The sequence below is a fragment of the Artemia sp. Qi Xiang Cuo genome, chromosome 20, assembly GCF_049724085.1.
Source record: "Artemia sp. Qi Xiang Cuo chromosome 20, ASM4972408v1, whole genome shotgun sequence".
NCBI lineage: Eukaryota > Metazoa > Arthropoda > Branchiopoda > Anostraca > Artemiidae > Artemia > Artemia sp. Qi Xiang Cuo.
The window spans coordinates 50,592,561-50,604,912 of NC_142813.1; the positions used below are offsets into that span (position 1 = coordinate 50,592,561).

The 12,352-nt window shown below is 35.9% G+C and overlaps 1 protein-coding gene across 1 annotated transcript in view; it reads right to left on the reverse strand.

Annotated features, from left to right (window-relative positions):
- Positions 1 to 6,044: 6,044 nt before the first annotated feature.
- The window catches only part of LOC148940326 (RNA-binding protein 24-like), a 38,925-nt gene continuing 32,617 nt past the window's right edge, over positions 6,045 to 12,352 (reverse strand). The window contains exons 2-4 of the mRNA XM_089106138.1: positions 11,720 to 11,829; positions 8,276 to 8,402; positions 6,045 to 6,159 (exon numbers count right to left, since the gene is read on the reverse strand). Coding sequence (XP_088962264.1) covers positions 6,092 to 6,159; positions 8,276 to 8,402; positions 11,720 to 11,829 — 305 coding nt within the window. The 3' untranslated portion in view covers positions 6,045 to 6,091. The remainder of the gene's footprint in view (positions 6,160 to 8,275; positions 8,403 to 11,719; positions 11,830 to 12,352) is intronic.

Below are 12,352 nucleotides of genomic sequence, written 5' to 3' on the forward strand. Positions count from 1 at the left end.
GGGGTCTGGGGGCCCTTTGGGAGCTTGGGGGACCTTTGAGGACCGGGGGCTTCCTTCGGGGTTGGGGTGGGGGGATTGGAACCCCTTGGGGTTGGGGTAGGGGGTTCGGAGCCCTTTGTGGTTGGGGTAGGGGACCTCACGACACTGTTAAAATAGAACTTGTGTATTATAACGACCACACTCAAAACCTCTTCTAAAACATCTTCTAAAATAATCTTTTATAATGTCTCTAACTGTTTCGCCGAAATAATTCCCTAAAATGTTTAAAACGGTTTCGCCCAAATAATCCCCTAAAAGTAATTTCTGCGTGTTCCTATTGTTTTAGCATCCCTGCGCTGTCACATTTGAAATTTCTAGGAAACCCTTTTCCCGCGTTAATCTCTTCATCTCATAAACGTTCCTAGCTACACTATTAAGGTTTCGTTAGAATATCAATTTATCTCTCCGACTTAAAGATCAGTGAAGCCATATTTAAAAATAGAATTTCGATCTCTTTAGAGTCCCGCATAATTACAAAATAAAAAGTTATGTCATTTCTAATTCCTGACACTAAAGTTCAATGAAGTCCTATTTAAAAATATAATATTAATTTTTCTCTCTGACCTAAAGATCGTTTATCCCTCAGATCTAAGATTAAAGAAGCCATGTTTGTTTCTTTATTCCCCTTTCGTAAATCAATACATTCCCCCACCGATTATGTAAATCAAGTTCTCGGAAATTCACTTCCCCCTCGAGTACTAGATCAATACTTTGCCCCTAGTGATTATGTAAATCACCCCCGTTTCGAAAATCAATAATTCCCCTGCCGATTAGGTAAATCACCCTTATGTCATTACACGTGGCCAAACAACAACAGATCGATTGACCTTGACCCCCATTAGACTCAATCGATAATCCTTGAATAAACTATGCAAAAAAAGTTGTAGGTGGCAGCACATGTGTTCTCGTGGGAGCTTTAGGGTCATCTCTACTTATATACATGCCTACGTAGGCTACTCCAAACTTATAATTTTCAACGGCCTACTCAAGTCTCGTCTTATTGTTGTAGTTACGACCGCCGTTACAAACTGGATAGTCAAATTGATGAAAATAGCGTGCAAATCCGACATAATTTTTTTTTATATACGGTTCTAAGATTTTTGCTCGATTCTTATATCAAAGCACGTCATTCATTGAGCCATTTTTGCTCGTTTACAAGTTTCAATCACTCTTGTAACTACATTCTTTTATAGTTCTAACAAAAAAGATTATCCTTAGGCCTACTCCATCAGAATAATATAACAGGACTATCAGTTCCGCAAATACCCACTTCGCCAGCGTAAGACTTAAACCTCACTTAAGTAGCAGTTTGGCTCTTGAACCCTTGAGATTGGCTACTTGAGTCACAAGAGAGAACTCACACCCAAATGACTAGCCACTTTTCTGATGGCGGCTCGGCTCTCGCATCACTTGAGCAGTATCTCGGGTCCCCGGACCATAAAAACGGGTCGCAAACTTCACAGGTACCAACTCTTGATAAAAAAAAGACAGATGGGAAGCTTATACAAGCCTTTTTTGGCTACTTCACACTTATACTTATGAAAGTCCTACTCAAGTCTCGTCTTACTATTGAAGTTATTTACACCGTTGCAAACTTAATTCCCCGTTTTAGGTGGAGGAGGAAGGGGGGGGGGTAATCCACTCTACTACACAAGTTGTTTGCAACTAGGTCTGTAAATTATTTTGCAGCAATCTCCAGAATCTCAAATTATAGCCCATATCGTTGATGCCTAAAGAAATCTCGTTTGCTCAAAGCTTAAAGAAAAGTTGGTTAGGTATTTAATATAAAGCGTTCTGGGCGGCCTGTTTTCAATAATTCTATAATGTAGTTTCTATAGTTTTGTTACTAAAGTATTATATTTTCATTATATATTGGTATATTTCATTATGATTAACCTAACTTCACTTCTTGACTGTGGTCGCTATAATACATAAGTACCAACAATTTTTTTCAGCTTATTAACTAGTTAATAATTTAACTTTTTATCATTATTATGTACTTTCCTATTATATGGGCACCTACAAGGAAACCAGTCATGAAAAACCCGCTTTGACGGGTTAATTCAATAGATGGATTCAGAGTAAGGCAATCCATAGCGTGGTTTTCATTGCGTATACGATATTTAAACTGTTGTTTTTTGGGGTTTAGGGGGGGAAAGGTACCTAGGTTAGGCTAAGTATTTATTATATGCAATGCTTTACCACCCTCCCCCTAATGTGCAAATATATAACCCAAATTTGTTTATAAACTCTCATATATTCATCCTATTTTATTTTATTTCATTAGCATTAGCCAAACTTGACTTTTTAGAAGTGCCCATATAATGGGAAAGTGCCCATTATTATGTTAATTTGATTATTATTTAATTATTTTTCTTATTTTTGAATATTTTTTTGTTAATTAATTGATGATTTATTTTATTATTATTATTATTATTATCTTAATTTAATTATTATCATTATTTAATTATTTTTTTATTTTTTATTCATTTAATTTTATCAATTAATTAATATTTTAATAATTACTTTCATTTATTAACTGCACCCCCTACTCTATTTCAATAAAAATAAAAGGTACTTGTTAAATATCCCGACCCCACCCAAGAAGTGAAGTTAGGTTAAGTTAGGTGAAATATAACAAAATATGATGAAAATATAATACTTTTGCAACAAAATTATGGATACTACAGAAGAAAATCATGGAAAGCAGGCCATCGAGAATGTATTAGATAAATACCTAACTTAATCACTTCTATGTATTAAGTATTTAAATAAAATATACCTGCATAATAGTTTTTCTCACTGAGACTAAGCTAATTATAACAGAATGCAGACAGACAAACCGGTTTTACTCACATCGAACAGTTCAGGAATTTCAATGTTTTCGGTATATTTAACAAGTAGGGTACCAAATAAAATCTCAAAAATTACAAAATAATTATAACCGTTAGATCATTTATTTGGAATTTTGAGCCCCTAAAATTTTTTGCGCCTGGGGCAAGTCCCCCCTCTGTAGCCTACCCCCCTTAAACCGCAACTGTGTTTATTCCTCTATAGTGTAAAATTTATGTTCTGTAACGTAATGCCTTTCCAACCACTGCAGCCAAATACCCTCCAATGCTGCCTGTCCAGACTTCACAAAGTCGTGAGAAAAAGACAAAAGATTCAAGAAAACTGTCATGACAAACTCCGCATCCGAGAAATGCATTAGCCGTATCTGGTAAACAATCTTTTCTAAATTTAGACCGAATTTTTCGCGCCACCTCCCATCAATATTAATAAGATACCAAGCTTGGGCAGGCGATGGCAACTTTAATTGCAAAGGTTTTACGCAATTCATTTTTTAGTGGAATAGCGTGCTCAATTGGTGAAAAATACCGAAACCTTATAACAGGATTAATCTGCAAAACGTCTTCACAGTCCCCTCCTTTGGTAAAATTTCAAAAGCCTTATGTTTCCCGAGGGGGGGGGTAAGGCTTAGCCTGGGCCCGTGATGATGACCTCCATGGGATTAATGGTCATCTTTTTTCTTAGGAAACAATATTTTTCTTATCAGAAAACGCTCTCCAAGTGTTCCTTTAACATTACGATAAAGTTGAACATTCTTTCTTTTAGTTTCTTTTTCTGGAAACTCGAGTAGGCCAGGTATCCCAAACTTTGAAACAATTAGCTCTATTCCTACTATTTCTGACATGAAATAAGACTTCTACAAAAAACACGTGCGTAATCGGCAAAAAATTTCCAAGAAATCACGGAACTATCAAAGACCAACTTCCTTTGTCAGGAAACCGTATGGTACAATCCCATTACATGGGCCTCTCGGCTCAATCACTATAGACTGGCAATGATAAAATCCGTTTTGAGACGTCTTAACTGTTGTAGAGCAGGCAATGATAGAAGGTTTTCATTGTGTATACGATATTAGACTGTGGTTTTTTGGATTTTAGGGGGGGGGTGGTACCTAGGTTAGGTTAGGAAACGTATTTAACATATGCACTGCTTTACCACCTGCCCCCTTCCCCCCATGGGCAAATATATAGCACAAAATTGTTTATAAATTAGTATATATTCATCCTATTTTATTTTATTTCATTAGCATTAACCAAACTTGACTTTTTAGAAAGGCCTATATAATGGGATTGTAACAACCGTACTTTTCATACTAGAAAACCTTCCAAGGATTCTTGCACAATCCTGCCAAATTTGAGTAGGCAACTCCTTTCTGTTCCTTTTTCCTGAAAACCTTAAGAATATGCCAGCTATTATAAACTTGACAAAAAATGTCAGATATAATCTCTAATTTTACTAGTTCTAGCGCAAGGCCCCCTCCCGAAATAATTATCTGACTCGTATCGGTCGTAAAAATACAGATAGAAAGACATATTTCTCCCGAAAGATGGAAAAATATTTCTCCGACACATAGGTTGGTCTTAAAATTATAGGTAATAAACCTCTTGACCCCTGTCGCAAAATTCTCCCCTCCCCCGTGAAAAACTTTTCTGGTGACTCCCAAGAGAGAAATAATTCTTTTAGTAACCTTGCAGCAGAACACAATTCTGATATCAGAAAACCTTTTAAATAATTTTGCAAAATGTTTTATTTACTTTGTACATTTTTTTTAGTCTCCTTTCCTTGGAAAATCAAGAGAAGGCCCTAAATACTTAAGTTGGAAAAAAAGTTAAGACAAAGCTCATTTTTTCTAGTTCTATATGCCGCGTAGACAATTTTCAGCGACAACTTAAAAGGCGTTATGTTACGCGTCATAAATTTTACATGTCGACGGAAAAACTAAAAAACGTGTTTTGGGAATCTTGTCATTCATGATCAGTGATTTCTTTGAGTTTCTTTTCTTGGGAAACTCAAGAGTAGGGCAGATCATCTAAACTTGCAAAAAAAAAAAAATCACCAGTTCTAGATACCACGGAGACAAAGCGGCTGCGATAACTTGAGAGGCGTTATGTTACACATCATAATTTTACACCCGGATGAAAACTAAAAATTAGTTTTTGGGGCTCATGTCATTCATGAACAACTCTTTGCGCAAGATTAAGTGTGACTAGCAATTAATCTTAGTTCATTTTAGGTTTAATTTATTTATTCATAGCAATATCTGTTATATATATATTTTTCAGCTGATTTTTCATTTTAGTTTTTGTTTGTTTTAGATAGGCCTATCATTTGTTCATTCAAATAATTTTCTTTTATTTTCAGTTTAACTTATTTGTAACTTAAGTTCAACATAGCTTTTGGGCCATTTTGGATCAAGATATGGACGAACAACCGCAATCGCTAAAGCAACATTTCCACAATTTTTATTAATGAAAAAGCGAATATAGTATTTTGAAAAAATAACTTTTATACATCTTTATAACAAAATAGGATTAGGAAAAAAACTGACTAGACCAGTTGACATCGCTTAGTTTATTCGTGTGGGGTTTAAATATGAGCTTTCCAAAAAAAATGGCATATAACAAGTTTTGGATTGCCTGTGCCATGTTGCAGTGTCGACAAAATTCAACTTAACGTAAAAGCCTACTCTCGGTGAAAGACGTGCCCAGAAATGATGGTTATTGACTCCCATACCCCCTCCCAGTTAAAAATGTGTATTTTAATTTTATAGGTACGAATGTTGTTTTAATTTTAGACCCCCTCTTCTGGGCCCAAAAGTGGACAAGGGCCTTTCATTGCCATTATTATATCTGCTGAACATTGCTCATCCCAGCGAAAAAGATTAAATCGCTTTTACGAAGAATCAAAGTATCGCATTGAAAACCAGATTTGGAACTGGAAAACGGTGAAGAGCTAGCCAATCTGTCTAGTATACTCTAGTAAGCTCAGTAGCAACTGTGTAGCAACGAATTTTATTTTGGCCAGAACATCACCTTACACACTTGGAATTAGTGACGCCGTGCATCCTGTCAGTGGCATCAATTTCTATACTTTCAAAAATCAAAAAGTACATTTATGTACCAAAAATAACTACAAAAAAATTCAAAAGCGCTGTGCGATTATCATGAGATAGCTATTGCTGACAGATGTATAACAACAAAAATCATATGTGCAAAAGCTTGGCTTTCTTCCAGCCGGAAACAACTGCAGTGGTTCTTGAAAATATGATTCCTGAAAAAAAATGGGCGAGATTCTGCTTCGAAATTTCCAACGTAAAAGCAGATGATTAAACTTCTAAAAACGCCCTCTTTTCCTGAAAAATACGTTTATCTCCCCATCTTTCTAATCATTTCTGCATCAGCATCGATAGGATAATTATTACATTGTCTTTTCGGTTCAAAACCTATTTAATAGCATTATTTTTTTTCTTTTTGTTGGCGCGCTCCGAAATCATAATTTTGCCTAATTCATTTACCAGAATTTCTCTCAGTTCGGAAATAGGGAGTTCCCAGCTCGTAGTCCATTCTGTACTTCTCTGGATTTTTCAACATACACCTCCCCCCGCCCACTAAAAAAATCTACAAGACGTGCACTGTACCTACAGTTCAGCAACTAAGTAACTACATGATCCATATTAGGTAATTCTATAGAAAATATCTCAAAATCAACCCGAAGAATATATTCTCGCAACCCCATGAATGCATGCTCCCCCAGTTGGGAACCCCTGAATGACTTCCTCGGCCATAGAAAAAAAAAGTGAAATCAAAAGTCGACGTCTAATTTCTCGAGATTCTTTTTCAGGAGCCACAATTTTGCCCAGACGGGTTGCTGCGCGAACTTACTGATAAGTATCAATAAAGGAAGTTCAAAATATAGCCCCGTTTTTGGTTGCCAGAAATCACTGAAATCTAGTGATTTTATTTCACCAGGTGGCAACCCTGTGGCTGCAATTTACTGGCTAGTCATTCTGATAAGACCTAAAAAAAATTTACCCAGAAAAAATTAATAAAAGTTGAAGACTCTGATCTCCCTTCTCAACAGAGAGGTACACGGGATGTTTTTGAGTATTTTTTTTTTTAGGAAGGTCAATAATAAAAAAGAACCAATTTCATCTGACTTACCAAAAAATTCCGAAAATGAAAGATTTTATTGGGGTTCCTGAGCCCCAAGCCCCTCTCCCAAGTGGATCTCCCTGTTTCTTTCGATTTTCGGATAGATCGAAGTTCATTCTGATTAGTGGTCTTATTACTTCGATGAGAGCATTATCAAAGTCCTCTAATTCATTAAGTTTAAGCACTTCTGACTGAAATCAGCGAGCTCTATGATCTTACGACTCTGATTAAGCAGAAGACAAAAATATAAGCAAAATGATGTGAGGTCAAAGAAATGAGATCTCAGCAGATCGATTAGTCTAAAGACGAGGTTTTTTTTTATTTTAAACTTTACTTACAGACGGTCATATCCAAACCTTGGTTACACTGGCGACGGGAAAACGTTTTGCCGGTAAATGCTAAACAACCATATTGCCATTCAATTGCCAACTATTAGGCCGTTTTTGGCTTGCTCACTGGTGAACTAATCAAAGGGGAACAGTAATCAATAGCTCACAGACAAAAGTGGATGTAAACAAGAGCGTAACCACGATTTTTGTTGGGGGGGGGGAGGAGGTGTCATAATAAAATTAAAAATCGCAACAAAAATTAGTTTATATGCATTTATATTACATTCTTACGAGTCGGACAACAATTTCAGGGGGGGTGTTCAAACCCGGTAACCCTCCCCCTGGATACGGCCTTGGCTGTAAATAATCGAATGCAACTGGTAAACGGTTAAAGGCAAAAGCCATTCAAAAACGGGACCAATATTGGGCGACGTCGAAAATAGCGTGTAAGCGCGTGACATTAGTCGCTCGAAAAGACGCCTTTTTTTAGCGGCACTTGAGCAGATAGGTTTTCTATTTTACACGCTAAGCAGCTATTTTCAGAAAAATATAAGAGTAAATAGACCATTCTTAACTAGCTTAGCAAAACAATATTAATAAAGTTTCCTCTGTATGAAAATGTTTTGTCCAAAAATTACAATTTTCTATAGCTAGTAACAACTGCCATTCAGGGGCGCCAATTGGACGACGTGGGTAATTTCCCCTATTATATATATAAATTACCCTTTTGGTGTTACCATTAACGAATCGGGAAAAAAATCTTGCCCCCTACATTTCCGTCAATTGCACTCCTGCTGCTATTAAAAATTGAGCGCTTATAATAGCTGAAATTTTCAAGTTAGAGGGGCCCTAAAAACAGCGTCTTATGGGCTTAAGTTAGGGTGAATCACTAATATATTGACTTACTAGCAGCAACGTTTCCTCTGGGTTTCGCTCCAAGGTAAGCTAGGTTGACATTCGCTTTTCGGTCATCTATGATTGGGTTCGGATCCTTACAAGCTCTATCTGCAGCTGGCTTGTCCGACATTGTAACCTGTAAAATATAAATATGCTCAAAATTTCTGCTTATTCAGTGTAATTTTCTCGGGGTCAAAGCAAGCTAAATATGTAGAGCATAACACTTTCAGTAGGGGATTGTAACTTCGAGATCAAGTCGCGCATTGAAAAGGCTTCCTATCACGAAAACCACACTGCTTTTCCATCATACAAAACAAGAAAGATTCGGTGAAGCAACATAAGGTGATGACGCTGAAACTCTTTCAACATTTATTTAATGATTTTAGTTTGAAAATTTATTTTATGAACGAGATGTTCTAGTATGTTTGTTTTCTTTTTTTTTAATTTGATTTTTACATTTCTCTTGCATATATATCCAAAACGTACGCTTAGGCTGTAGTCGTTGCGTCATTCGCCGTCTTCACAAATTTCCTCATTATCTTCTTTTGTTTTTTATAAAAAGGGTTATAGCAGGGTAAAGTATGGAAGTCATCTGTCACTCGATTTTGAATTACACAGTACCAAGGGCATCAAAATTAAGAGGCTTCCCCCTGAACTCATCTTACGTCAGTTTATACATGAAAACCACAGACTTCGAAAATTCTACTTCGGTTGCAAAATTTCGAAGTTTATCGCGCAGCATCACATTTCTGTCAATTTCACCACAGTGAACCAATAAAATAAATAATCAAAATTAATTACTTAAGTTCGACGATTTTGGTCCGTAAAAATTCAAACATTAACCATCTGTGGATTGCGAAAAACAACAACACCGTCAATACAAAGCTACGCCTTTTCAAAACCATTTCTTTTTTATTTCCACGTTTTACTTAACTTACTTTGTCTGTCTGTCTGTTGGTCGCCAAAATTTGTTCGACTCCTTCCTCTCATCCGATTTGGCTACAAATTTGTATACAGCTTTGCTTTACCTAACATTTTAATATTCTGATATATCTGAATCGCAAAAATACTTAATTACCCTACGATTTAGTCTATTACGTAAGAAGAAATTTAATTCGCCATATGTTACTTAAGTTATTCAAGAGCAGCTTGGCGCAGGGGAAGCGCGCTGGGCCCATTAAACGTGCTAAGCAAAACTAATTACATAAGTTTGACAACGCTTTGGTCCGTAAAAATTTAATCTGTTGATTGCATAAAACATCGACATCTTCAATACAAAGCTACGCCTTTTCAAACTGTTTCTTTTTTACCACGTTTTACTCTTAATTTGATCCCCGCTATTACAAAAAAAGATATATAACTGCGTACGGAGAGCTTATCCATTAAAAATGTAATTTTGTTATTTTTAGATAAACATTGTTGTCTGTGGTTCCACTTAACCAGCACAAACAATCAAACTTCATTTTCACTATCCTTGATAAATTAAGGATGGATCACGATGGTGCAGTCAGATTTTTCTTCTTTTTCTTATACAATCGGGTATGACGTAGCATTTATAAGGGTACTACATCAAGTCCGTAGTATGTCCGTACCAGATACGGACACAGTAGACTTGAAAAAGCATGTATCTACATCAGGCATAAAACAAGGTGGCAAAGACGGTAAAAGATTAAATTGGTGAATTTATTTCTCCTGTTCCAAATATAGAAAAAATCACTATTTTGCATTTCGAAAAGTTGAACAATGCAAACCCTAGTTCCTGGCCCAGTGACCACCAACTTTCAGAAACCACATACATCTGGTGGCGCGTACCATATGTGGTGAAAGTTTATCACGCATGACACAACTGCGAGGCACAGGTATATACATTATATATATATATATATATATATATATATATATATATATATATATATATATATATATATATATATATATATATATATATATATATATATATATATATATATATATATATATATATATATATATATATATATATATATATATATATATATATATATATATATATATATATATATATATATATATATATATATATATATATATATATATAGTATATATATATTGGGCGATGAAAAGTAGGTGAATCCTCTTCCTGGTAGAGGATTGAATTAAAAAAGGTACTAGAACTTTTAATTTCCGTTCGAATGAGCCCTCTTGCGACATTCTAGGACCAAGGGGTCATTACGATCACCCCTGGGTGAAAAAAAATAAAAATAAATAAACACGCATCCGTGCCCTTTCTTCTGGCAAAAAAAATTGCAAAATTCCACTTTTTTGCAGATAGGAGCTTTAAAGGGGTTGTTTTCCTCTTTTTTCAAAAATAAGGCAAATTTTCTCAGGCTCGTAACTTTTGATGGGTAAGCCTAAGCTTGATTAAACTTATATATATTTAACATCAACATAAAAATCCGGTTCTTTTGATGTATCCATTGGTATCAAAATTCCGTTTTTTAGAGTTTCTGTTACTATTGAGACGAGTCGCTCTTACTATACAGTTCGTTACCACGAACTGTTTGAAGAGCCGGGTAGCAATGTTACTAATGCACTAAGGCAGTGGTTCTCAAATTGTGGTACACGTACCCCAGGGGGGTACGCAAAATTTTTAGGGGGTACGCGGCCAGGCAACAAAAACTAAACAACCCTTTAACTTTAGGACCGGCAGTTTTATTTATATTTTAGCTATAGTTTACTCAGTACCGGTAACTGAGAATGGGTACATAAAATGTCTTGTGGGTAAACAGGGGCACAGTTTCTAAACGCTTTTGAGAACCACTGCACTAAGGTCCAAATAAGCTGACAACATTAGAGCTGAGATTCGTCAAATAGAAATTTGTCATTTTACAAGAGCCAACCTTTAACAAACGACCTTACAGCCCAATCAAGGCAGGCAAAATAAATCTCCTTTGAATGAATGACAATGTTATTCCCCCATTAATATATCCTATTTTTGACTTACATGAATATCGATACAATTTTACAACCTGTTTATGTAAATAGCCTTTTAACCATTCGTGGCCACAAAATCTGGCAATAGAAGTTGTTCAAACAACAACTAAACCTGACCATGTTTTAAATAGTTTTTTACTGGTTGTGGTGAAAATATGCTTGGAAGAAACGCAGTAGCCTTCACGTACACTTGTATTTTGTAGCCTTTTGACAGGTGTATGATGCCGAAGAAAAGTGAAATTTATTGGAAGCAACTTCTCTTTCTGATTGGTTTAGCACAGTGCTCGAAGTTGAAATAGAGGCAAATCTACATACCGGGGAAGGGAGGGGTGCCTCCCGTGATGACTGTCGAGGGTTCACACTAGAAAAAGTTAAAAAAAAAAAAACAGGATGAAAAAATTATGGGTACTTAGGCAAGGCGCGTATGCGGAAATTTATTTCAAATCTGGGAATTTATATAAAACCCTTGACAAACCGTACCAATGAGGTTTCAGGAGGCTTAGACCATGGCCTGCCTCCTACGTCGGTGATGAACGTCGATACTTTCACGGTGATACGTCGGTTACTTTTGCAACGGAACCCCAATTCGTCTGAACAGCAACAAACAAGTTAAAGTGTACAATCATTATGGAGACATTTAAAAAGATCAAAGATTACAGGCCGGGACTTGAACGCACGACCATTCCTACATGCCAGATTTGGACCCAAAACAGGGCTATGGAGTCGGGGTTTTAGTCAATTTTTGCTGAATGGAGACGGAGTTGGAGTCGGTATATTGAAAATATCTGGAGTCGGTTATAGCTTATAACAGTACTTATGCATTATATATAACACAGTGCTATACACAAAAAGAGTCAAGTTTGGTTAATGCCAGTGAAATAAAATAAAATAGAATGAATATATAATAATTTAGAAACAAATTTAGGCTATATATTTGCACATTAGGGGGGGGGAGTAAAGCAAAACATATATTAAATACGTAACCTAAAATAACCTAGGTACCCCCCCCCCTAAACCCAAAAAACAACAGTTTAAATAAACGCAATAAGCAATCACGCTTTGCAATCCATTTATGTCTTGCAAATACCCGTTTGACGGGTTTCCATTTGTATT